The sequence below is a fragment of the Triticum aestivum genome, chromosome 1A (assembly GCF_018294505.1).
Source record: "Triticum aestivum cultivar Chinese Spring chromosome 1A, IWGSC CS RefSeq v2.1, whole genome shotgun sequence".
Classification (NCBI taxonomy): Eukaryota; Viridiplantae; Streptophyta; class Magnoliopsida; order Poales; family Poaceae; genus Triticum; species Triticum aestivum.
This window is the reverse complement of record NC_057794.1, coordinates 62,658,587-62,685,903: the sequence shown is the minus strand read 5'-3', so window position 1 is coordinate 62,685,903 and position 27,317 is coordinate 62,658,587. Positions and strand designations below refer to the sequence as shown.

The 27,317-nt window shown below is 42.1% G+C and overlaps 2 protein-coding genes across 2 annotated transcripts; both read right to left on the bottom strand.

The window, feature by feature from the left end:
• Window positions 1–25: 25 nt before the first annotated feature.
• Window positions 26–3,036, bottom strand: LOC123093664 (uncharacterized). Its single transcript, XM_044515703.1, has 4 exons — window positions 2,354–3,036; window positions 1,323–1,439; window positions 423–618; window positions 26–302 (listed from the first exon to the last, which is right to left on the bottom strand). Exons 1-2 carry the CDS (start codon window positions 2,734–2,736, stop codon window positions 1,346–1,348), a joined length of 477 nt encoding a protein of 158 aa, XP_044371638.1. The 5' UTR covers window positions 2,737–3,036; the 3' UTR covers window positions 26–302; window positions 423–618; window positions 1,323–1,345.
• Window positions 3,037–19,132: 16,096 nt separating this feature from the next.
• Window positions 19,133–20,771, bottom strand: LOC123093595 (uncharacterized). The gene is made up of 3 exons (XM_044515614.1): window positions 20,432–20,771; window positions 19,532–19,727; window positions 19,133–19,411 (listed from the first exon to the last, which is right to left on the bottom strand). Exons 1-3 carry the CDS (start codon window positions 20,519–20,521, stop codon window positions 19,254–19,256), a joined length of 444 nt encoding a protein of 147 aa, XP_044371549.1. The 5' UTR covers window positions 20,522–20,771; the 3' UTR covers window positions 19,133–19,253.
• Between the last annotated feature and the right edge of the window lie 6,546 nt (window positions 20,772–27,317).

Here is a 27,317-nt window from a genome sequence, read left to right as displayed (position 1 = left end):
AAAAGAAAAAAATGTGTCACAAGTGTACGAATCCACGGTGAATTAATTAATTAACGATGGGGCTCACTATCACCCCGTTGCTGCAAGGTCCGGTATGGACCTCCATGACCATGAGGCTCCACCGCTGATAAATGAAACAACGTTCTAAACTATATAGTTCCTCCTCCGATGGTCATGGCCTCCTGAGTACGTGGAGCCATCAACCGGATGTTTCAGGAACTCGCTGCAGCCGTAGCAACGTGTGAAGTCAAACCCTTTCCTACAGCCACGTCTAGGATCATCACAGTAGTAATAATAACCACCTGCATAACAAATACAGTAGTAAGAGGTCGTTCAGTGCCAAAATATATAGCAACAAACTGGTGAATAGGGAACAAACACAAAACCAATAAATCGTTGATCTGGATAATATTCGGGTTTACCTTCACATAATGAATCCAGGGGAACGCAACAGCGTACTTTCAAGATCTCTTCACGACCCCGTCCACAGTCCTCTATCTCGGCGAAAAAGAGTTTCTTCTTATCCTTGCGCTTGGCGACGAAATTTAGGTGCGTAAAAATATGGCTGCTCTCGTAAAAGAGCCTAGAAAGCAATGTCTCACACAACTCAAGCTTCACCTGCAATTTGGGCACAGAAAGTTGAGGAAAATAAAATATCAGGTTTAGAAAATTGTGCAGCTATATATTGAGCATTGTCACAGTAATGTGGTGCACGTAATTGGTGATTGCACTTGCAAACTTGCACAAAACGGGACTTAATAAGATAATCAAACACAACTCTAAGGGAACAAAATATCCAGTACAAAGAAGCACCACTACAAGAACCAAAACTGGACACAATAAAATGAAATGCCTATTATGTACTGCTAGAAATTTGTAACAAACTATGAATGGAGTTGGCTGCTAATTCTTTTAACTGGATTAACAAGAATTATTATCAGTAGCCACTACAGAATGATAGAAGTGGAATAGGGATTTCTGTAATCTTCAAAAGGTTCCCTAAGTTTAAGTGAAACACTCATTAATTACACTTCAAGTATTTTAAAACATGCAGTTTGTGCCGCTAATGGTACTAGCTAGTCATCCTAATTTAATATTTTCAGGACTTGCTTGGTTCGGAGAGTTGATGTACAAATCCAAAATCCAAAACCCAGGTTCAGGTCCTCATGGATGCGAGCTTAGATTTCTATTTATACTATCAAGAAACAAAATCCGGTATTCTTCTAAGACTACATACTGGCACGCAACAGAACACCGACTTGCATACAATTTATAAGCAGAAACCAAATAGCAAATGGAAGATAGGAAAATGGCTGCTATACCTTTCTCCTCTTGTTGAAACTCGCTATAAAGCCAGTTCTGATAAATAAGTTTGCTCCTTAGTTATCTCTTGCTTCATTATCTTCGCTTCCATTTCTTCTGCTGTAACATGCTTGCAACTACAATGATAGAAACATATTATTAGAGCATTAAGCAGACAAATAAGGAATTTCTAACTACAGTACGTGAAAATATACACCAGTGGATTAAGAACTCACTTCCTTGCTTAGAGTTTCAGTGACAAAAGGGAATGAAGCTCAAACAAAAGAGATAGAAAAGTAAAAGCAAAATCAGCTCATGAACAACCTAATTATTTAGCCTTTGCATAAACACTCAACCATTGTGGAGCGCTGGTAATTTCTGAAAGCTGAAAACATAATGCGTTGACTGAAACAAATATTTATTGATCCCCCCCGGGGCAAACACCCACATGCACAAAGACACAAAAATAAGAACTCCAGGTACTTCTGTTGGCACAATTTACAGGCAACCATCCTGCATGTACTGGAGAGAGAAAATGAGCTACAGTCACCACCCCTCTTGAGCTCATGTTAAGTTGCTGCAGAGCTTTCATATTAAGCTGAACAATTTTGACAATAAGCTGCATTGTTCAATTCAACCAGGTCGCACTAATTGACTAGCGAGGAAGCTTCAAATATCGCTCACGGTCTGTAGTAGGAGGAATTAGCTTCAACATATTGAGGAGTTCGAGCCAATCGCAAGACAATGGCTCCTTAGTACAAGGTCAAGCAACGAAAGAGTGTGTGCATTTGGTCAAAGCCGCCGATAGGGGAAGACTACAACTTGCAGATCTATGGTAAGTCAAATCCAATGCTTGTAAAGAATCAATTTTGCTAAAAGGAAAATTCCGGGATACTACTATCTATCAACCCATTGAAGTTCTAACAAATCATGATCATAAAAGTGAAGAGGAAACTGAGCATAAGATAAGTGCTGGATAAAGCTTGACATGGACGAAAAACAAACAAGTATGCATGAATAATTAATTTCTGGAGTGGCAGGGAGATGCTACCGTATTTCCTCAACTTGGGCGGAGTTGTCCATCATGTACTTGCCGTTCTCATCCATGTAAAGGCTGCCGTGTTTATGGATGTAATTCCTCATAACGATGTTGGCCCGAGCAGCTGCCTTGTAGAACCGTGTGCCTGCGTCGTCGCCCTCCTTGTCCTCCAGCGCGGCTATCTCCTCCGGCGAGATCGGGTCCCCAATGTCCTTGGCGGTGGCCACCAGAGTGCGGTACTTTCCGGACGGATTATCCTCCGGCCGGATGACGACGGCGGATGGCCACGGACGGTTGAGCACGGCGCGCACTGGAGACGGGGCGTCGCTAAAGGGAACAGGCTGCTTGTCCTTCTCCTCCACAACCAAGGAGGGTCGATCTTCCGCACTATCCATGTCGTCGTCGGAAGCGTCAGACAAGCCGGCGAGGGGTTCAAGAAAATCGGCGGCGGACGAAGGAGGAGGTGGAGAATAAATCCATGGTTGAGGGCGGTGGAGGACGACGGGTTGGTGCTGGCTCCGACTGCGTTACCATTGTTCCGCCCAGCACTCGGAGTCGGGATCCGATCAAGGGCTGGTTCGCCTCCTCTGGAATTGGGGAATTCGGAGACGGCGGTATGGAGGTTGATGCCGATGCGGCTGCGTTGGGTGTAAGCAACCACACCGAATTTCTTGTGTCACTTTGGGCGCTAAAAGATCTGCCGCCTCGCGAGCTGTCGGATCTGACGAATTGAGCGACCGAGCGTCACCTTTTATCATTGCAACATGGGTCATGTTACGGAATTTTTTTGTAAAATATTTCTTTTGTATTGTTTCATTTTTTTGCAACAGAGGTCATGTTGTAATTTAGGTTTTTTTGCAACGAAGGTCTCACTTCAAATTTAACTTTTTTAAAACAGAGTTCTTGTTGCAATTTTTGTGCAACAAAGACATTGCTATGGAAATTCATCGTAGTGAACAGTGAGTATCGAGCAGCAGCCACGTTGACCGAAAGAAAGAAAAAACCGCTCCGCTAGGACACGTGTCGTACAAATGAGCCGGCGGATGCTCGCATGCAATCCTTTTTCTTATTCTTTTTCTTCTGCTCTTGAGAAGAGAGACTGCCAATGTTGCTGGCGCTGGTTCCTATGTTGTACCAACTTTTTTCCTCCTTCTTCCATTTCTTTTTTTTCTTCTAAAAAGTTATTTTAATCTTTTTTACCTTTTGATTTGTTCCTGGATTTATTTCCTCTTAGATTTTTCTTTTCCTTCTTTCCTTTTTGTTAAATTACAATTTTTTCTATAATTACATGGACATTTTAATTAAGAAAACCTTTTTTGTAAACTGTGTGAACACTTCTTAAAATTGCCCAATTTTTTTCTAAATAAGTGAACGCATTTATTAATTATATAAAAATATTTTTTAATGTGTGAATACTATTTAAAAATGGCATGGACTTTTTCTAAATACATGAATGATTTATTTTAATTACATAAACATTTTTAGAAAATGCATTTCTAAATTTTAAAAATAGATATAAAAAGAGAAAACCAACTGAAAAATCATTTTTTTAAATATTGCCAAGTTTTGTGATCGAGGTTAAACAACATGGGGATAAAAAAGGTCATGGGCTGACTCAACCAAACATTTCGTCCCGCCCTAAAGAATGAGAAAACTTGGCAAGATTTATGGGCCTCACATCTGAGGCTTGACCCTTGAAGATGAAGCTGCATTTCATAAAGCTTAACAATGTAAGGATAATCCCCCTTACAATGGCTCCATAAAGTCCTCCCAAACAACTTGAAAGATCTGTAAATAGCTCCTTAGGATCAGAAGCGATAATGGTGTTCTGTAGTGCTAAGTCCACTGCCGGTGCAAGGGCCTCGAGACACCCAAATTCTTCGAGGGAAGTTGTGTCCGTCACACTTGATAAAACCATCGAAGAAGACCCCAAGAACACGCCTTCTGGATTTCTGCACACTGCCACGCAACGCCTGCCTGTTCATACCTCACTATACCCTAATCCACTTTGATCTTCACATATCCCTCTGAAAGGGTCCATGGTGTGAAAAGGAGCTGCTCTAGGTAATCTTCTTGACATTGCTTGCTTTTTCTAAATATTACCAAGTTCCTCGAGCTCGCTAATAAATATGTTGATCAAGAGATCGATAGGTAAGGGCTTTGGGAGATCTCCTCATCAACTAAGGGTGGTCCTGGATAGAAATCTGACATCAACACTAACAAAAAAAGGTATAAGAAGAAAAACAAAAGAAATTCCACCACCACCATTGATGTTTGCACCCCCGAGGACCATCGCACTTCATCAAGCACATTCTTGGAGCGTCAGAGGAAGATGGACCGCCCACCACCGTGGAATCGAGGTTGGGCATGGTTCTGAAGAGGCACTCCCAGCACCCGCCCGAATGGGGTTTTCTGAGCGCGCTTCATGGGTTACCCAATTGAAGATCTCCATTGAAATCCATGCAGGCTTCATTGCTTCACGCTCCATTGGGGTGGCATCGTGAATGATGCATAGGGCCAAAAAGTACAGCTCAACGGCCTCCCGCCCCTGCAACTTGTGGATTTACGTCATCGTCGGCCTGAAGAGGGCACCTCGACATACTTTTGAGCCTCCTGGAGCTCCTTTCACGCCATGAACCAAGCTTGGGCGGTGTCGCTGAGTCGCTCCGCCCTTGCACACAATTGTTGCGAGAAGTACAACCTTGCTTCCGATGGGCCTGCAACTGCACAAGGTTTAAACTGTAGCCTTTCTGAACTAAGAGTATTAATCCCATAAGGAGCATAGAAAATGGATTTGTCTCTTGTAGTGGTTTTATAATATTGTGCTTGTGAGTTAGTTGTGATCCAAAGCAAAGCAAAACGGAAGTTTGAAATATTGCAAGGTTGTAATGAACACAATAATAAAATGCAAGAGTAAAATAAAAAAGGCGCAAGATGTGAAATATCGGTTGTCGGAATTAGTAGGGCTAAAGCGTTCTCCGGGAGTCCGGATTTCCCACTAGTATCTAATGTGACCTCGACGTTTGGATTTCTAAGCAACTTTCTATGTTTCTTAAGTGGGCGGAACTAAGTACAAATATGTTCATACATGTCGTGTACCTATATCCTATATGGTACTACTTTTCATCCCCACTCTGATTACTGAACGGTAATTAAGGGTTCCTCATGGACGCAGTTAAAGTGGTCTCCATTTATCCCCTATTGCAACAGTCATGGAAGGAGGAAGGTAAGCACTGTTATTATCAACTTCTGCAACCCACCATCACGCGCCAATAGTAATGAACTGTCGTCCAAAAGAGATGTATGTTGGATGGTCGACTTCACCCACCATTGAGAAGATCATTAATATAAACATAAAAAGAGGATGTCAAATCCTATCAACATTCAATCCTAAACATACTAGGGTTCCTCCATTCCCCGGTAACTATGGAGATTACTCCCTCATCAAGACCATAAGCATCGGTGAATAAAGTCAAGGAAATCATGGATGAAGTGTCAAAGTAATACACAAATGGATCCACATGGACTAATATATTACAAGGAAATGAAGGCAGAATGGTGATGAAGTTAATGGTTGATGATGATGCCTCCTTGATGCGGTAGCGGAGTCCCTTACCCAATTCCTCTTCTAATCCTTCCGAAGGCTAGGGTTCTTCCTTCTAGATGAGTTTCTAGTGGTTATGGGCATCTAAACTCTGATCTGGTTGCACGGGGTGAAGTAGTTGACCAGGTGGTGTCGACGGCACATGGTACGACCGGTGGTAGGAACGCATGCGCTCATACCATGCACCATTAAGCGCTCTGGACTATTCCACAATGCCCTTTCTTTTCCTCTTTGCTTTATTGTTTTAAGGTATAATTCATGTTAATTGGCATGATTTTATCACCATAATTTGACGTTCTTTCCTTAGACTCTCAAATGCTTCCGCAATTCACAACCTAGCAAAAACAGATAAAAAAAAGGTGTGCGAACATGGTAAAATCCAAAATCCTAGCACTAGGGAATAAAAAAGGGTGAAATTTAACTCAAAAATTGGACATCACTTCCGCGAGAAGCTCAATTTGTGCTTCCGTGAGAACCGACGTTGTGCTTCCGCAAGAAACATAGCATGTGATTCCACGAGAACCACAGCTGAGCTTCCAGAAAAGGGAAAAGCACAAATGTGCTTCTTCAAAAAAAGGAAAAGCACAACCTATGTTTCTCAAAAATGTGAAAAACGAAACTGATACGTCTCCAACGTATCTATAATTTTTTATTGTTCCGTGCTATTCTAGTATCAATCTTGAATGTTTTATATGCAATTATATATCATTTCTTGGGATTAACCTATTAACCTAGTGCCAGGTGCCAGTTGTTGTTTTTTGTCTGTTTCTATTTTTCGAGGAAATCAGTACCAAACGAAGTCCAAACGCTATGAAACTTTGTGGCAACTTTTTCTAGACAAGAGAGACCCTAGAAGCTTTGGGAGGAGACCAGAAGGCAAACGAGTAGATGGCAAGGCAACAGGGCACCCCCTGATGCATTGTGCGCCCCTCGTGGCTTCGCTGACCTAATTCCACCTCTATAAATTCTCTAAAATCGAAAAACCAACAGAGAGCCACCCGAAATACTTTTTCTGTAGGATCGAAAGTATGTCTAGAGGGGGGTGATTAGACTACTTGACCAAATAAAAATCTAGCCTTTTCCCAATTTTAGTTCTTGGCAGATTTTAGCTATCTTAGCACAAGTCAAGCAATCTCCACACAATTCAAGCAAGCATGCAAAAGAGTATATGAGCAACGGAAAGTAAAGCATGCAACTTGCAAGAATGTAAAGGGAAGGGTTTGGAGGATTCAAACGCAATAGGAGACACGGATGTTTTTGTCGTGGTTCCGATAGGTGGTGCTATCGTACATCCACGTTGATGGAGACTTCAACCCACGGAGGGTAACGGTTGCGCGAGTCCATGGAGGGCTCCACCCACGAAGGGTCCATGAAGAAGCAACCTTGTCTATTCCATCATGGCCGTCGCCCACGAAGGACTTGCCTCACTAGCGGTAGATCTTCATGAAGTAGGCGATCTCCTTGCCCTTACAAACTCCTTGGTTCAACTCCACAATCTTGTCGGAGGCTCCCAAGTGACACCTAGCCAATCTAGGAGACACCACTCTCCAAGAAGTAACAAATGGTGTGTTGATGATGAACTCCTTGCTCTTGTGCTTCAAATGATAGTCTCCCCAACACTCAACTCTCTCTCACAGGATTTGGATTTGGTGGAAAGAAGATTTGAGTGGAAAGCAACTTGGGGAAGGCTAGAGATCAAGATTCATATGATTGGAATGGAATATATTGACCTCAACACAAGTGTAGGTGGTTCTCTCTCAGAAAATGTGTATTGGAAGTGTAGGTATGTTCTGATGGCTCTCTCCACGAATGAAGAGTGGGTGGAGGGGTATATATAGCCTCCACACAAAATCTAACCGTTACACACAATTTGCCAAACTCGGCGGGACTGAATGGTTAAACTCGGTCGGACCGATTCAGCAAACCTAGTGACTGTTAGGATTTTTGGTGGGACTTAGATGCAACTCGGTAGAACCGATATGGTTAGGGTTAGGGCATAACGTAATCTCGGTGTGACCGATTACACACACTCAGTGGGACCGATTTTGGTAATAAGCTAACCAGAGAGTTGGTCAGGTAAACTCGGTGGGACCGATTCGCTCATCTCGGTGAGACCGAAATGTTACAAAAGGGAAACAGAGAGTTTACATTGCAATCTCGGTGGGACCGATCGCTCATCTCGGTAAGACCGAAACATTACGAAGGGAAACAGAGAGATTACAATCTCATCTCGGTGAGACCGAGATCCCTATCGGTGAGACCGATTTGCCTAGGGTTTGTGGCAGTGGCTATGACATTTGAAACTCGGTGGCGCCGGATAGAAAGAATCGGTGGGGCCGAGTTTGACTTTTGGTTTAGGTCATATGTGGGTGTGGGAAGGTAGTTGAGGGTTTTGGAGCATATCACTAAGCATTTTGAGCAAGCAAGCCATTAAGCAACACCTCATCCCTCCTTGATAGTATTGGCTTTTCCTATAGACTCAATGTGATCTTGGATCACTAAAATATAAAATGTAGAGTCTTGAGCTTCAAGCTTGAGCCAAACTTTTTGTCCTTAGAATTTTGAGGGACCCACTTTCCTCATCCATGCCATGCCATTCATTGAGCTTTTCCTGAAATATTAATCTTGGAATAATGTTAGCTCAATGAGCTATATGTTTTTAGGAATTACCAAAACCACCCAGGGATAGTTGCACTTTCAATCTCCCCCTTTTTGGTAATTGATGACAACATATAGATCAAAGCTTCGACAAATGATAATAAGAGTGAAAGATATTGTCGCTTTGAGAAGTATGTGAAAAGCAAAAGCTCCCCCTAAATTTGTGCATATCTTAAGATTTGCTTTGGACTGCAAATGCACAATGAGTTAGGATAATGGGTTACTCTTCCATGTCACATACATCTTGGTGGAGCGCTCAAAATGATAAAAATTAAATACATGCACTCATCACCAAGCAAAGTGAATGATCATATAAGGATAAGTAAGATAATATCATCTAACAAGCTAAGTGTAGCTTATGATCAACCACATGATCATCAATGTCTCACAGATAATAGCATAGTATCTCAATCAATCAAAAGACAAACAAAGTTCAACCAAGAAGACAAGAGAGAACAAAAGCAAACTCTCTCTCTCGAAGCCTGTGATCTATACATTTTTCTCCCCCTTTGGCAACAAGTTACCAAAAAGTTCATAGAAAATGCATAGCACTAAAACGTCTCTCAGGCTTGGTCTTCAGGTGGTGATGTCCGGAGAACGCAAGGACAAAGGCTTCAGTTGATGTGGATGGAGCTGAAGGAGTTGGTGCTGGAGCTTGTTGCGCTGGAGCTGTAGTTGGTGCAGATGAAGTGACTCTAGTGTCTGGAACAGGCACTGCAGCAGACCTCTGAGCTCTAGGCACTCTGGCAAATGCATCAGTGGTTGTCTTGCCCTTCCTCTCCTGCATATCATCTTGAACTTGCTCCACAACAGACTGAATCTCAGTTACTTTGACATTTAAATCATAGAATTTTTGCTCCACGATTCTTTCCAAGCTCTCCTGGTTTTGAGTCAGGGTGGCCAACCCCTTCTCAATCCTCAGAGTTGATGCTATCAAATAACCAAGCTGGTCCTGCTTGCTTTTCAAAAAGTACTCAAATGCCTCCTCTTGAGTTGGCATCTTGGCAGCCTTATCTTTCTTTGCTTTCTCCTTCTTCTCTTGAGCTTGTACTGATGATGGTTCATTCTCATTCATCACAACTTGATTGTCCTCAAAGTCAGGATAGATAGGCAAGTGTTCCTTATCCAACAAGTATGTGCCTGTGCCCATCTTTGAGTTTATCAACTCCTGGATCTGTGGGGCATATCCACAACTTCTTTTCTGGTCAGCTGCAGTCCTCTTGATAGTCTCAACTATAAGGCTCATGACCTTGAACTTCTGTGGCACATCAAATATATGTAGCAAGTTAATTGCATGGCCTCTGATCATTCTGTGATCACCATACTTGGGCAAGAGAGTGTGCCTAAGGATCCAATTGATTGTAGGCAGCCCTGACAGCAAGTGTTTTACTGACCCAAACTGGTGAGTCTCAAGATCATCTTCAGGAATCTCCTTGTACATGTTTGCCATAGAGTTGTGATCCATCTTCTTCTTGGCATAGACATCCAAGTCATCTTCTTCTTCCTTAGGAGCATTGATCAGATTTGCCCATTCCTCAATAGTTGAGTGGTAACTTGTACCTTCAGACATCCATACTATCCTGCCATCTGGATAGAAGTGTGTTGTGGAGTAGAATTGCATTATGAGCTCCTCATTCCACTTTGTGAGCTTCTGCCCAACAAAGTCTGCAACTCCACAAGCACTGAAGTTATCAAACACACCAGGATAGTGTTCCTCATTTTGCTTGATGTACTTCCAGTCGACCCACCTCATTTCACACACTATAGGCTTCTTGTCCAGCAGCATTGTCTCATAGAAATCTTGTTATTCCTTTGTGTGGAACCTGTAATCAACAGCAGTTCTTCTTCTTGTAGCATATGGGTTTGTCTCTCTCCATTTCCTCAGTCCTGAGGCTCTCCCGATCTTCATGTTCTCAGCCACAGGATGAGCATCATTGTGGTCTAGAATCTTGGGTTTGAGCTTCCTCAGGACTTGTCCTTCATCATCTTCATCAGCAGCAACTTCAGACACTGGGGCCTTGTTCTTCTCAGCAGCTGGTATATTCCTGGTATTCCTCTTAGGTGCACTCTTGGGCTTGGAGGCTGCTTTGGGTGCTTCTTTGGGCTTTGATGAAGCAGCCCCTGTCCTGATAGCATCACCCATAAGATTTTGGGCCTTAGGTGCTGGTGCAGCAACCTCTTCTTCCTCTTCCTCTTCAGAATCTCTCATGATTGAGGATCTCCCAAGCACTCTAGCAGTGGTCTTTTTGATCCTCTCCTTCCTCTTCTTCCCTTCTGCAGCAGCCTCTTTGGGTTCAGATCCCAAAGGGACTTGAGTAGATGCTCTGGCCTTAGACATTGGAATTCTCTTTGCAGGAACCTTTTGCTTCATGCCTGGATTGGTGGCAGCAACAGTGCTATATTCCTTCTTAACCACTTTCTTCTTGGAAGTGGCCTCATCCTCAACTGCCACATAGTCTTCATCCTCAGACTCTGAAGTTTTCTTCTTCCTTGTTCTGGTGGAAGCTTTGGGCAAGTTGCTGGGAGTGCTCCTGCTACCATCATCTGAACTGCTAGAGGGACTAGTGCCCTCACTCAGGTGAACCTGCTCCTCTGACCTGTTCTGGCTGTCACTCTGATCAGACATATTGCAAACACTGACAACAGACCCTGTGAATAGATATAGATAATATAGAGTGGATGAGCATCACAAAATGCAGAGGTTTTTGCAAAAGAATGAGTCAAAAACTTAGTTTTAGTTTTCCATAGAAAGCATTTCGGATCAACCGATTTGTAAACTCGATGATACCGAAGCAGCTGTTGGAACCTAAACTAGTGAACTCGGTCAGACCGAGTCACAGTTCGGTGGCACCGAGACTGCTAGGGTTTCACAAAGTCCTGAACTCGGTCACACCGATTTGCAATTCTTGGTCAGACCAAAAATTACATGTGCAATGGCCTGAGCCGAATCGGTGGTACCGAGTTCCACAACTCGGATGGTCCGAGATGGTTTCGGCGGAAACCTAACCCTAAATTTTCAATTCAACTCTAATCTACGGAGTGTTTTGACTGGATAGAAGTGTTTCAATCGTGGTAAGAATCATAATGAACACAATGTGCTAGGAATAAGATAGGGATAGCACAGTGATCAAGTTCATACCCTAGTTCAGCGATGAACTTGCTACGGCGGCAACGGCGGGGAAGAGTTCCATTGACGGCAGTGGAGACCAGCGGCAGGAGGCGGCTGGCGACGAGGAAGATGATCCGGAGACCCTGGAGGCAGAGCGAGCTATGCGCGGGCGAAGGGGTTTCGGAGAAATTTCCAAAATTTTGCCCGTGAGTATATATAGCCCGACCCTGTCGGTGTGACCGAGTGGAACAACTCGGTGGCACCGAGATTCATAACTGCACGCAGTTACTAAAACTCGGTGTGACCGAAAGGTTCAAATCGGTTGCACCGAGATTGAAAACCTAGATCGACTTAGTGATCTCGGTAGGACCGAAATGGAGGAATCGGTTAGACCGAAAAGCACAAAGAAGTTTTGGAAGTTTAAGTCTATGACGAATCAGGGACTCCGAGTGCTCCTCACACAGAGTGGTTCGAATCTGACTTGATCTAATTTTGTGATGTAGCATGAATAGAGTTTGAGACGAGAAAAGCATAGATAGCTAGAGAGGGTTCTTAGGCATTCTTGTCCATCCACTTGGCAAAAGAAAAGAAAACCAATCAATCAAAACAACAAGTGGATGTCCTCAAATGAGTAAAATATGCAATCAACATGCTCACACAATAAAATGGCAATTGAAATATGTGGCAAAGTATGCACAACCAATTCTAGCATCTATCAAACAATTTGCGATGACTAGGTCATCTATATATGAGTATATTGACTTAGGAGTCAAATGAGAACATTTGATCATAGGTCATACTCATCGTTTAAGCACAAGTGGGGTTACCACTTTTACATAAAGCATTGTTGTGTTCACACCATTAGAGTTGCTTTAGCTCAATTCTTAGAGTAAAGCTCCCCCTAGATGTGAGATCCCCCCTAAGAGGGATGAACTAACCTTGGGTTTTGTCGATGATGACTTCATGTAGATGTTGAAGATGTGGATGCTCAATGTTGATGTAGATCATTTGGAGCTATCCATTGGAGTGAGTTGCACTTTCAATACCTACACGGGTTAGTCCCACAAGGAACAAACAAGGATATCCATAGACATAGAGTGATGCACACACAAGATGATGTCTATGAAAGCTTTTAGGTTACCTTGTCCCTTGTCTTACCAACAAGAGGGTTTGTGACTCCTTGAACTAGTGCAAGATGTGGAAGTTGATTGCACTTGTTCTTGCCAAGATGATAAGAGTGAAGTATGTTGGCGGAGTCACCCTCAAGAACTCTCTAGTTCTTCTTCTTCGGGATCCACACCATCTTGATGGGAATCCTCGGTGTTGTAGTTGTACTTGATGAAGTGGAACTTGAAGTAGTCTTGGGAACCCACTTGACCAAGGCCTTAGGAGCTTCTTCAAATGCATCAATTTCCTCTTGAAGCTTGTCCTTGCCTTTTTGCTTGTGGTCTTGTGGTGGAAGATCATCTTGAGCTTGTGTCCCTTTGAGAGAAGTAGGATCATACTTCTCTTGTTGAGGAACAAACTTCGTCTTGGGGTATTGATCTTCTTCCCACTCAACTCCATTGGCATTGAACTTTCGTTCAAAACCAACACCTTGATTCTTCCGGTGCCTTCCTTGCTTGCGTACAATTTCCTCGAATTGCTTACTTCCGGCAAGGCTCTTGTAAACACCTTTCTCTATAATTCCCTTCAATAAGCTATTTTCTTGCTCAAGTGTAACTTGGCTAAGAGAATCATTAGTGGAATCAAGAGAACTACTAGAAGCAACAATATTGGATTTAGCATGATTATTGTTACTACTAGAGGAAGAATCTTTCTTGTTCTTGTTACTAGACTTGACTTGAGGCATGTAAGTGGATAAGAGTAAACGCTTGGCAATGTAAGAAGAACTTTTCTTACGAAGATCATCATTGATTGCTTTTAAGAACTCATGCTCTTGCTCAAGGTTGAGCTTTTCAAAGCGTAATTTCTCATGAGTCCTTAAAAGTTCTCGATGATCTCCTAAGATAGTTTCATGAGCTAACTTAAGAGTGTTTAGTTCTTTAGTTAGAGACTCAATCTTCTCCTTATCATTGTCATTCGTTTTATCTTGATTAGCATGATTAATTGACGTTTCATCATAGTATTCATCACTAGAGTTGTCAACAAGTAAATCATCATCACCTAACAAGTCATCTTCATCACTATTGAAATCAACATACTCGGGGTGTGATACCTTTGGGCCTTTAGCCATGAAGCATGTTCCAACTCCTTCATTTGGTGAGTCAAATATGTCGTAGGAGTTGGTTGTCACAAGTGCTAGACCGGCAACACCTTCATCTTGAGTATATTCGGAGTCGGAGTGATAGCTTCTCTCGGAGTGGTTGTCGGAGTCGGAGCCGGATACCCATTCACCAACATGAGCTTGATGTCTTCGTTTTGTGTAGCTCCTTGATGACTTGTCCTTTCTTTCCGAATCCTTGCTTCTCCGTGAGGGTCTTCGTTCATAACGATCATCTCTACTCCTTCTTTCTCTAGATGGTGATTCTTCTCTTCTACTTCTTCTCTTGGGAGAATCTTCTCTTCTCTTGTAGGGGGCCGTACACTCATTGGAATAGTGTCCGGGCCTTCCACAATTGTAGCAGTTTCGCTCTCGACTAGAAGATCTTTTGTCATTGTAGGACCTTGACTTGGAGCTTCTCTCTTTGCTTCTACTCTTGTAGAACTTGTTGAAGTTCTTCACCATTAAGCTCAATTCTTCATTGAAGGTTTGTTTCTCACTCGATGATGTGGGGGCTTCACATGAGGCTTTGTAAGCACCACTTGATTTGTTGTGAAGTTCCTCTTTATCCTTGAGTGACATCTCATGAGCAACAATTCTTCCGATGACTTTTGTTGGCTTGAGATCTTTGTAATTGGGCATCATTTGGATCAATGTGCACACGGTATCATATTTTCCATCCAAGGCTCTTAGGATCTTCTTGATGATGAATCTATCGGTCAACTCTTCACTCCCTAAGCCGGCAATCTCATTTGTGATAAGAGCAAGCCTAGAGTACATTTCAGCGACACCTTCACCATCCTTCATTTTGAACTTGTCAAGTTGACTTTGAAGCACATCCAATTTGGATTCCTTGACGGAGTCGGTACCTTCGTGCATATCAATCAAAGTATCCCAAATTTCCTTTGCATTCTCAAGACGGCTGATTTTGTTGAATTCTTCGGGGCACAATCCGTTCAAGAGGATATCACAAGCTTGAGCGTTGTATTGCAGCATCTTTAACTCTTCCGCGGTGGCTTCACGGTTCGGTTCTTTCCCATCAAAGAATTCACCTTGCAAGCCAATACACACAATAGCCCAAACGGCAGGGTTATGTCCAAGAATATGCATTTTCATCTTATGCTTCCAACTAGCAAAATTAGTGCCATCAAAGTAAGGACCTCTACGGTGATAATTTCCCTCGCTAGACGCCATACTCTCCAAGGTTGTGAAACCAAAGCTATGATCACCAAAAGCTATGGAAATCAAAGCAAATGGAGACCAAAGCTCTGATACCACTTGTAGGATCGAAAGTATGTCTAGAGGGGGGTGATTAGACTACTTGACCAAATAAAAATCTAGCCTTTTCCCAATTTTAGTTCTTGGCAGATTTTAGCTATCTTAGCACAAGTCAAGCAATCTCCACACAATTCAAGCAAGCATGCAAAAGAGTATATGAGCAGCGGAAAGTAAAGCATGCAACTTGCAAGAATGTAAAGGGAAGGGTTTGGAGGATTCAAACGCAATTGGAGACACGGATGTTTTTGTCGTGGTTCCGATAGGTGGTGCTATCGTACATCCACGTTGATGGAGACTTCAACCCACGGAGGGTAACGGTTGCGCGAGTCCACGGAGGGCTCCACCCACGAAGGGTCCACGAAGAAGCAACCTTGTCTATTCCATCACGGCCGTCGCCCACGAAGGACTTGCCTCACTAGCGGTAGATCTTCACGAAGTAGGCGATCTCCTTGCCCTTACAAACTCCTTGGTTCAACTCCACAATCTTGTCGGAGGCTCCCAAGTGACACCTAGCCAATCTAGGAGACACCACTCTCCAAGAAGTAACAAATGGTGTGTTGATGATGAACTCCTTGCTCTTGTGCTTCAAATGATAGTCTCCCCAACACTCAACTCTCTCTCACAGGATTTGGATTTGGTGGAAAGAAGATTTGAGTGGAAAGCAACTTGGGGAAGGCTAGAGATCAAGATTCATATGGTTGGAATGGAATATCTTGACCTCAACACAAGTGTAGGTGGTTCTCTCTCAGAAAATGTGTATTGGAAGTGTAGGTATGTTCTGATGGCTCTCTCCACGAATGAAGAGTGGGTGGAGGGGTATATATAGCCTCCACACAAAATCTAACCGTTACACACAATTTGCCAAACTCGGTGGGACCGAATGGTTAAACTCGGTCGGACCGATTCAGCAAACCTAGTGACCGTTAGGATTTTCGGTGGGACTGAGATGCAACTCGGTAGGACCGATATGGTTAGGGTTAGGGCATAACGTAATCTCGGTGTGACCGATTACACAAACTCGGTGGGACCGATTTTGGTAATAAGCTAACCAGAGAGTTGGTCAGGTAAACTCGGTGGGACCGATTCGCTCATCTCGGTGAGACCGAAATGTTACAAAAGGGAAACAGAGAGTTTACATTGCAATCTCGGTGGGACCGATCGCTCATCTCGGTAAGACCGAAACGTTACGAAGGGAAACAGAGAGATTACAATCCCATCTCGGTGAGACCGAGATCCCTATCGGTGAGACCGATTTGCCTAGGGTTTGTGGCAGTGGCTATGACATTTGAAACTCGGTGGCGCCGGATAGAAAGAATCGGTGGGGCCGAGTTTGACTTTTGGTTTAGGTCATATGTGGATGTGGGAAGGTAGTTGAGGGTTTTGGAGCATATCACTAAGCATTTTGAGCAAGCAAGCCATTAAGCAACACCTCATCCCTCCTTGATAGTATTGGCTTTTCCTATAGACTCAATGTGATCTTGGATCACTAAAATATAAAATGTAGAGTCTTGAGCTTCAAGCTTGAGCCAAACTTTTTGTCCTTAGAATTTTGAGGGATCCACTTTCCTCATCCATGCCATGCCATTCATTGAGCTTTTCCTGAAATATTAATCTTGGAATAATGTTAGCTCAATGAGCTATATGTTGTTAGGAATTACCAAAACCACCCAGGGATAGTTGCACTTTCATTTTCCATTGCTGCAAGTTTCCGTTCTTCCACGATCCCATTTGGAGGCCTTTTCCGGTACTCTGCCGGAGGGGGAATCGATCACGGAGGGCTTATACATCAACCTTGCTGCCCTTTCGATCATGTGTGAGTAGTTTACCACAAACCTACGTGTCCATAGCTAGTAGCTATATGGCTCTTCTCTCTCTTTGATCTTCAATACAATGTTCTCCTCGATGTTCTTCGAGATCTATTCGATGTAATCCTTTTTTGCGATGTGTTTGTTGGGACCCAATGAATTGTGGGTTTATGATCAGACTATTGATGAATATTAATTGAGTCTTCTTTGAATTCTTTTATGCATGATTATTATAGCTTTGTATTTCTCTCTGATCTATCTGTTTGGTTTGGCCAACTAGTTTGATTTATCTTGCAATGGGAGAGCTGCTTTGTAATGAGTTCAATCTTGTGGTGCTCTATATCCTAGTGATAGAAGGGTACAAGACACGTATTTGTATTGTTGCCATTGGGAAAATGAAGGGGTTTATTCATATTGGTTGGATTTACTTTGTCTACATCATGTCATCTTACTTAAGGTGTTACTCCGTTTCTCACGAACTTAATACTCTAGATGTATGCTGGATAGCGGTCGACGGGTGGAGTAATAATAGTAGATGCAAGACAGGAGTCGGTCTACTTGTTTCAGACGTGATGCCTATATACATGATCATTACCTTGAATATCGTCATAACTATGCGTTTTTCTATCAATTGCCCAATAGTAATTTGTTTACCCACCGCATGCTCTTTGTTCGAGAAAGAAGCCTCTAGTGAAACCTATGGCCACTAGGTCTACTTTTATAATATATAAAATCCAAAAATACATTGCTGCAATTTATTTACCGTTATTTTTTGTGTTTTATTTATCTATCTACCACTATCACATTTGATCCTTGCACATAACCATCAAGGGGATTGACAACCCCTTGACTACGATGGGTGCAAGTATTTGCTTTTTTGTGTGTAGGTGCTGCTAACGAGGTTTCACGTGGTTCTCCTACTGGATTGATGACCTTGGTTCTTAGCTGAGGAAACTACTTATCTCTACTGTACTGCATCATTCTCTCCTCTTCGAAAAATGCCAACGTAGCTCACAAGTAGTAGTAACTATTCTTCCAGGTTCAGTTTTTTTTGACTTTCGGTATTTTGAGTTTTTATTTCTTTTATTATTCCAGTTTTCCCCTGGTATTTTCATGGGAAAGCCCATAGAAACCTATTAATATGGGTTCTAAATTTCAAAGATGTCCGACACGAGAAATCCAACCATGAAAACAATTCGAGATTTGGACGTCTAGTTCAAGAGATAGTCCATTTTAAAAAGATAAATCTACAAAAAATACACCTAGGTTCCAACAAGTGGCAGACATGCAATGCGCCATTTGCAACACTAGAGAATGTGAGTGAATGCAAGAAGTACTTCTTAATTAGTGATTTTGGAAATTTTGGCTATTTCTCGCCCTATTGCAAGACAGATCGCCTTATTGGCCGGCCCAATTCAGATTCCAAGAGCTCTTTCCTGAGCATGTTTTTTTTCTTGTGTGTTTCAGCGTTGGTTTTTATTGTTTTTCTTACATTTGTTCATGTTTCTTTTAGCAGTTTTCTAGGTTTTTCATTTTTCATTTTTTTCATTTTTCTTACTTGGTATGGTGTAAATACCATATTACACTTTGAGGAATATATTAGAGAGAGCATGCTCGATACATAGCATATTTTTGGTTTTAAAATTTGTCCACAAAAAGAGTGTAATTTTATCTCTCCATGCACTTTAAAATACAAAAAATGAAATTTCTCTAATCACATGGTAATCACGACCAATAACATTATACACATGGTCTCCTTAGTTTCTACATGCACTTAGCTTACTGGGTGTTGGGAATTAAAAAGAAGAGAGATGATGGCTTGCATCTTCCTAATCCATTTTTAATTCACTCCATAATTTGTCATAAAATTTCTGTATGTACAATTTTCACCGGACGGAAGAAGTATTAACACAATTCACAACAGTACACACTTAGTGAATATACTACATCAGAGTACGCACCACGAGCTTGCAGCGGACATTAATGTAAAGTACTACATTTTTCTAAATATAAGATGTCTTGTTTGTCAAAGACGTCTTATATTTAGAAATAAAAGAAAAAAATGTGTCACAAGTGTACGAATCCACGGTGAATTAATTAATTAACGATGGGGCTCACTGTCACCCCGTTGCTGCAAGGTCCGGTATGGACCTCCATGACCATGAGGCTCCACCGCTGATAAATGAAACAACGTTCTAAACTATATAGTTCCTCCTCCGATGGTCATGGCCTCCTGAGTACGTGGAGCCATCAACCGGATGTTTCAGGAACTCGCTGCAGCCGTAGCAACGTGTGAAGTCAAACCCTTTCCTACAGCCACGTCTAGGATCATCACAGTAGTAATAATAACCACCTGCATAACAAATACAGTAGTAAGAGGTCGTTCAGTGCCAAAATATATAGCAACAAACTGGTGAATAGGGAACAAACACAAAACCAATAAATCGTTGATCTGGATAATATTCGGGTTTACCTTCACATAATGAATCCAGGGGAACGCAACAGCGTACTTTCAAGATCTCTTCACGACCCCGTCCACAGTCCTCTATCTCGGCGAAAAAGAGTTTCTTCTTATCCTTGCGCTTGGCGATGAAATTTAGGTGCGTAAAAATATGGCTGCTCTCGTAAAAGAGCCTAGAAAGCAATGTCTCAAACAACTCAAGCTTCACCTGCAATTTGGGCACAGAAAGTTGAGGAAAATAAAATATCAGGTTTAGAAAATTGTGCAGCTATATATTGAGCATTGTCACAGTAATGTGGTGCACGTAATTAGTGATTGCACTTGCAAACTTGCACAAAACGGGACTTAATAAGATAATCAAACACAACTCTAAGGGAACAAAATATCCAGTACAAAGAAGCACCACTAGAAGAACCAAAACTGGACACAATAAAATGAAATGCCTATTATGTACTGCTAGAAATTCGTAACAAACTATGAATGGAGTTGGCTGCTAATTCTTTTAACTGGATTAACAAGAATTATTATCAGTAGCCACTACAGAATGCTAGAAGTGGAATAGGGATTTCTGTAATCTTCAAAAGGTTCCCTAAGTTTAAGTGAAACACTCATTAATTACACTTCAAGTATTTTGAAACATGCAGTTTGTGCCGCTAATGGTACTAGCTAGTCATCCTAATTTAATATTTTCAGGACTCGCTTGGTTCGGAGAGTTGATGTACAAATCCAAAATCCAAAACCCAGGTTCAGGTCCTCATGGATGCGAGCTTAGATTTCTATTTATACTATCAAGAAACAAAATCCGGTATTCTTCTAAGACTACATACCGGCACGCAACAGAACACCGATTTGCATACAATTTATAAGCAGAAACCAAATAGCAAATGGAGGATAGGAAAATGGCTGCTATACCTTTCTCCTCTTGTTGAAACTTGCTAAAGCCAGTTCTGATAAATAAGTTTGCTCCTTAGTTATCTCTTGCTTCATTATCTTCGCTTCCATTTCTTCTGCTGTAACATGCTTGCAACTACAATGATAGAAACATATTATTAGAGCATTAAGCAGACAAATAAGGAATTTCTGACTACAGTACGTGAAAATATACACCAGTGGATTAAGAACTCACTTCCTTGCTTAGAGTTTCAGTGACAAAAGGGAATGAAGCTCAAACAAAAGAGATAGAAAAGTAAAAGCAAAATCAGCTCATGAACAACCTAATTATTTAGCCTTTGCATAAACACTCAACCATTGTGGAGCGCTGGTAATTTCTGAAAACTGAAAACATAATGCGTTGACTGAAACAAATATTTATTGACCCCCCCCCCCCCGGGGCAAACACCCACACGCACAAAGACACAAAAATAAGAACTCCAGGTACTTCTGTTGGCACAATTTACAGGCAACCATCCTGCATGTACTGGAGAGAGAAAATGAGCTACAGTCACCACCCCTCTTGAGCTCATGTTAAGTTGCTGCAGAGCTTTCATATTAAGCTGAACAATTTTGACAATAAGCTGCATTGTTCAATTCAACCAGGTCGCACTAATTGACTAGCGAGGAAGCTTCAAATATCGCTCACGGTCTGTAGCAGGAGGAATTAGCTTCAACATATTGAGGAGTTCGAGCCAATCGCAAGACAATGGCTCCTTAGTACAAGGTCAAGCAACGAAAGAGTGTGTGCATTTGGTCAAAGCCGCCGATAGGGGAAGACTACAACTTGCAGATCTATGGTAAGTCAAATCCAATGCTTGTAAAGAATCAATTTTGCCGAAAGGAAAATTCCGGGATACTACTATATATCAACCCATTGAAGTTCTAACAAATCATGATCATAAAAGTGAAGAGGAAACTGAGCAGAAAATAAGTGCTGGATAAAGTTTGACATGGACGAAAAACAAACAAGTATGCATGAATAATTAATTTCTGGAGTGGCAGGGAGATGCTACCGTATTTCCTCAACTTGGGCAGAGTTGTCCATCATGTACTTGCCGTTCTCATCCATGTAAAGGCTGCCGTGTTTATGGATGTAATTCCTCATAACAACGTTGGCCCGAGCAGCTGCCTTGTAGAACCGTGTGCCTGCGTCGTCGCCCTCCTTGTCCTCCAGCGCGGCTATCTCCTCCGGCGAGATCGGGTCCCCAATGTCCTTGGCGGTGGCCACCAGAGTGCGGTACTTTCCGGACGGATTATCCTCCGGCCGGATGACGACGGCGGATGGCCACGGACGGTTGAGCACGGCGCGCACTGGAGACGGGGCGTCGCTAAAGGGAACAGGCTGCTTGTCCTTCTCCTCCACAACCAAGGAGGGTCGATCTTCCGCACTATCCATGTCGTCGTCGGAAGCGTCAGACAAGCCGGCGAGGGGTTCAAGAAAATCGGCGGCGGACGAAGGAGGAGGTGGAGAATAAATCCATGGTTGAGGGCGGTGGAGGACGACGGGTTGGTGCTGGCTCCGACTGCGTTACCATTGTTCCGCCCAGCACTCGGAGTCGGGATCCGATCAAGGGCTGGTTCGCCTCCTCTGGAATTGGGGAATTCGGAGACGGCGGTATGAAGGTTGCTGCCGATGCGGCTGCGTTGGGTGTAAGCAACCACACCGAATTTCTTGTGTCACTTTGGGCGCTAAAAGATCTGCCGCCTCGCGAGCTGTCGGATCTGACGAATTGAGCGACCGAGCGTCACCTTTTATCATTGCAACATGGGTCATGTTACGGAATTTTTTTGTAAAATATTTCTTTCGCATTGTTTCATTTTTTTGCAACAGAGGTCATGTTGTAATTTAGGTTTTTTTGCAACGAAGGTCTCACTTCAAATTTAACTTTTTTAAAACAGAGGTCTTGTTGCAATTTTTGTGCAACAAAGACATTGCTATGGAAATTCATCGTAGTGAACAGTGAGTATCGAGCAGCAGCCACGTTGACCGAAAGAAAGAAAAAACCGCTCCGCTAGGACACGTGTCGTACAAATGAGCCGGCGGATGCTCGCATGCAATCCTTTTTCTTATTCTTTTTCTTCTGCTCTTGAGAAGAGAGACTGCCGATGTTGCTGGCGCTGGTTCCTATGCTGTACCAACTTTTTTCCTCCTTCTTCCATTTCTTTTTTTCTTCTAAAAAGTTATTTTAATCTTTTTTACCTTTTGATTTGTTCCTGGATTTATTTCCTCTTAGATTTTTCTTTTCCTTTTTTCCTTTTTGTTAAATTACAATTTTTTCTATAATTACATGGACATTTTAATTAAGAAAACCTTTTTTGTAAACTGTGTGAACACTTCTTAAAATTGCCCAATTTTTTTCTAAATAAGTGAACGCATTTATTAATTATATAAAAATATTTTTTAATGTGTGAATACTATTTAAAAATGGCATGGACTTTTTCTAAATACATGAATGATTTATTTTAATTACATAAACATTTTTAGAAAATGCATTTCTAAATTTTAAAAATAGATATAAAAAGAGAAAACCAACTGAAAAATCATTTTTTTTAATATTGCCAAGTTTTGTGATCGAGGTTAAACAACATGGGGATAAAAAGGGTCATGGGCTGACTCAACCAAACATTTCGTCCCGCCCTAAAGAATGAGAAAACTTGGCAAGATTTATGGGCCTCACATCTGAGGCTTGACCCTTGAAGATGAAGTTGCAGTTCATAAAGCTTAACAATGTAATGATGATCCCCCATACAATGGCTCCATAAAGTCCTCCCAAACAACATGAAAGATCTGTAAATAGCTCCTTAGGATCAGAAGCGATAATGGTGTTCTGTAGTGCTAAGTCCACTGCCAGTGCAAGGGCCTCGAGACACCTAATTTCTTCGAGGGAAGCTGTGTCCGTCACACTTGATAAAACCATCGAAGAAGACCCCAAGAACACGCTTTCTGAATTTCTGCACACTGCCACACAACGCCTGCCAGTTCGTACCTCACTATACCCTAATCCACTTTGATCCTCACATATCCCTCTGAGAGGGTCCATGGTGTGAAACGGAGCTGCTCCAGGTTATCTTCTTGACATTGCTTGTTTTTTCTGAATATTACCAACTTCCTCGAGCTCGCTAATAAATATGTTGATCAAGAGATCGGTAGATAAGGGCTTTGGGAAACCTGCTCCTCAACTAAGGGTGGTCCTGGATAGAAATCCGACATCAACACTAACAAAAAAACAAGTATAAAAATAAAAACAAAAGAAATTCCACCACCACCGTTGATGTATGCACCCCCGAGGACCATCCCGCTTCGTCAAGCGCATTCTTGGAGCGTCAGAGGAAGATGGACCGCCCACCGGCATGGAATCGAGGTTGGGCATGCTTCTGAAGAGGCACTCCCAGCACCCGCCCGAATGGGTTTTTCTGAGCGCGCTTCACGGGTTGCCCAATTGAAGATCTCCATTGAAAGCCATGCAGGCCTCATCGCTTCACGCTCCATTGGGGTGGCATCGTGAATGATGCGGAGGACCAAAAAGTACAGCTCAACGGCCTCCTGCCCCTGCAACTTGTGGATTTACGTCATCGTCGGCCCGAAGAGGGCACCTCGACGTACTTTTGAGCCTCCTGGAGCTCCTTCCACGCCGCGAACCAAGCTTGGGCGGTGTCGCTGAGTCGCTCCGCCCTCGCACACAATTGTTGCGAGAAGTACAACCTTGCTTCCGGTGGGCCTGCAACTGCACAAGGTTTTAACTGTAGCCTTTCTGAAGTAAGACTATTGATCCCATAAGGAGCATAGAAAATGGATTTGTCTCTTGTAGTGGTTTTATAATATTGTGCATGTGAGTTAGTTGTGATCCAAAGCAAAGCGAAACGAAAGTTTGAAATATTGCAAGGTTGTAGTGAACACAATAATAAAATGCAAGAGTAAAATAAAAAATGGTGCAAGACGTGAAATATCGGTTGCCGGAATCAATAGGGCTAAAGCGTTCTCCGGGAGTCTGGATTTCCCACTAGTATGTATCTAATGTGACCTCGATGTTTGGATTTCTAAGTAACTTTATATGTTTCTATAAGTGGGTGGAGCTAAGTACAAATATGTTCATACATGTCATGTACCCATATCCTATATGGTACTACTTTTCATCCCCACTCTAACTACTGAATGGTAATTAAGGGTTCCCCCATGGACGCAGTTAAAGTGGTCTCCATTTATTCCCTGTTGCAACAGTCACAGAAGGAGGAAGGTAAGCACTGTTATTACCAACTTCTGCAACCCACCATCACGCGCCAATAGTACGAACTTTCGTCCAAAAGAGATGTATGTTGGATGGTTGAGTTCACCCACCATAGAGAAGATCATTAATATAAACATAAAAAGAGGATGTCAAATCCTATCAACATTCAATCCTAAACATACTAGGGTTCCTCCATTCCCCGGTAACTATGGAGATTACTCGCTCATCGAGACAATAAGCATCGGTGAATAAAGTCAAGGGAATCATGGATGAAGTGTCAAAGTAATACACAAATGCATCCACATGGACTAATATATTACAAAGAAATGAAGGCAGAATGGTGATGAAGTTAATGGTTGATGATGATGCCTCATTGATGCGGTAGCGGAGTCCCTTACCCAATTCCCCTTCTAATCCTTCTGGAGGCTAGGGTTCTTCCTTCTAGATGAGTTTCTAGTGGTTATGGGCATCTAAACTCTGATCTGGTTGCACGGGGGTGAAGTAGTTGACTAGGTGGTGTCGACGGCACACGGTACGACCGGTGGTAGGAACGCATGCGCTCATACCATGCACCATTAAGCGCTCTGGACTATTCCACAATGCCCTTTCTTTTCCTCTTTGCTTTATTATTTTAAGGTATAATTCATGTTAATTGGCGTGATTTTATCACCATATTTTTACGTTCTTTCCTTAGACTCTCAAATGCTTCCACAATTCACAGCCTAGCGAAAACAGATAAAAAAAGGTGTGCGAACGTGGTAAAATCCAAAATCCTAGCACTAGGTGAAGGAAATATGCCCTAGAGGCAATAATAAAGTTGTTATTTATATTTCCTTATATCATGATAAATGTTTATTATTCATGCTAGAATTTTATTAACCGGAAACTTAGTACATGCGTGAATACATAGACAAACAGAGTGTCACTAGTATGCATCTATTTGAATAGCTCGTTGAATCAAAGATGGTTAAGTTTCCTAGCCATATACATGAGTTGTCATATGATTAACGGGATCACATCATTAGAGAATGATGTGATTGACTTGACCCATTCCATTAGCTTAGCACTTGATCATTTAGTATATTGCTATTGCTTTCTTCATGACTTATACATGTTCTTATGACTATGAGATTATGCAACTCCCGAATACCGAAGGAACACTTTATGTGCTACCAAACGTCACAACGTAACTGGGTGATTATGAAGGTGCTCTACAGGTGTCTCTGATGGTGTTTGTTGTGTTGGCATAGGTCGAGATTAGGATTTGTCACTTCGAGTATCGGAGAGGTATCTCTGGGCCCTCTCGGTAATGCACATCACTATAAGCCTTGCAAGCAATGTGACTAATGAGTTAGTTGCGGGATGATGCATTACGGAACGAGTAAAGAGACTTGCCGGTAACAAGATTGAACTAGGTATTGAGATACCGACGATCGAATCTCGGGCAAGTAACATACCGATGACAAAGGGAACAATGTATGTTGTTATGCGGTTTGACCGATAAAGATCTTCGTAGAATATGTAGGAGCCAATATGAGCATCCAGGTTCTGCTATTGGTTATTGACAGGAGACGTGTCTCGGTCATGTCTACATAGTTCTCGAACCCGTAGGGTCCGCACGCTTAACGTTCGGTGACGATCAGTATTATGATTTTATGTGTTTTGATGTACTGAAGGTAGTTTAGAGTCCCGAATATGATCACGGACATGACGAGGAGTCTCGAAATGGTCGAGACATAAAGATTGATATATTGGACGGCTATATTCGGACACCTCCCTATAGGGAGTCCGAATTGGACTAGGGAGGGGGGCGCCCCCCTTTCCTTCTCCTCTTCCCCTCCCTTCCTTCCTTCCCCTTCTCCTCCTAGTAGGACTAGGAAAGGAGGAATCCTACTCCTACTAGGAGGAGGATTCCTCCTCCCTTGGCGCGCCACTAGGGCCGGCTGGCCTCCCCCTTGCTCCTTTATATACAGGGGCAGGGGCACCCTAGGACACACAAATTGATTGTTTCCAGCCGTGTGCAGGACAGAGCTTTTGTAACACCGTCTTGTGTTACTATAGGCCAAAAGTGTTTTACTAGGCCTTGTAGCAACATAGTTTGAAATGTGTTCTAACCGTGTTACTAAGTGGTGTCAACTGTCACACATAGTAATTGTTACCATATATTTAAAAATGTGTTACAGTTACGTTGTAGTAACATGTGTATTATGTGTTACCAAACACACAGGTAACACATTTTTGTACTTATAGTAACATCGTTAGTAACATATTTCCATACACATATAACATGGTTGGTATGTTTTTGTAAGTATAGTAACACAACTGATAACACATTTTTTTTTATCTTCAGAACACAACCAGTAACATAATATCCAAATATTGTAACACTACAGTTTATAGTTATCAACTACTCTAGTAACGAAATTTGTATCTATAGCAACACCATCAGTAACACTACTATATCAATATGGTAACATGATTAATCTATTCATTTTTTTATTATTAACAAAAAAATTGATATCTATTTTATGGAATATAAATTTATTTAATAAAATCAATGCAATTGCACAAATAGTTAATCATTTTATTATTATGCTTTGCAACATCAAAATGATATATAAATTGAAGCACAACACATA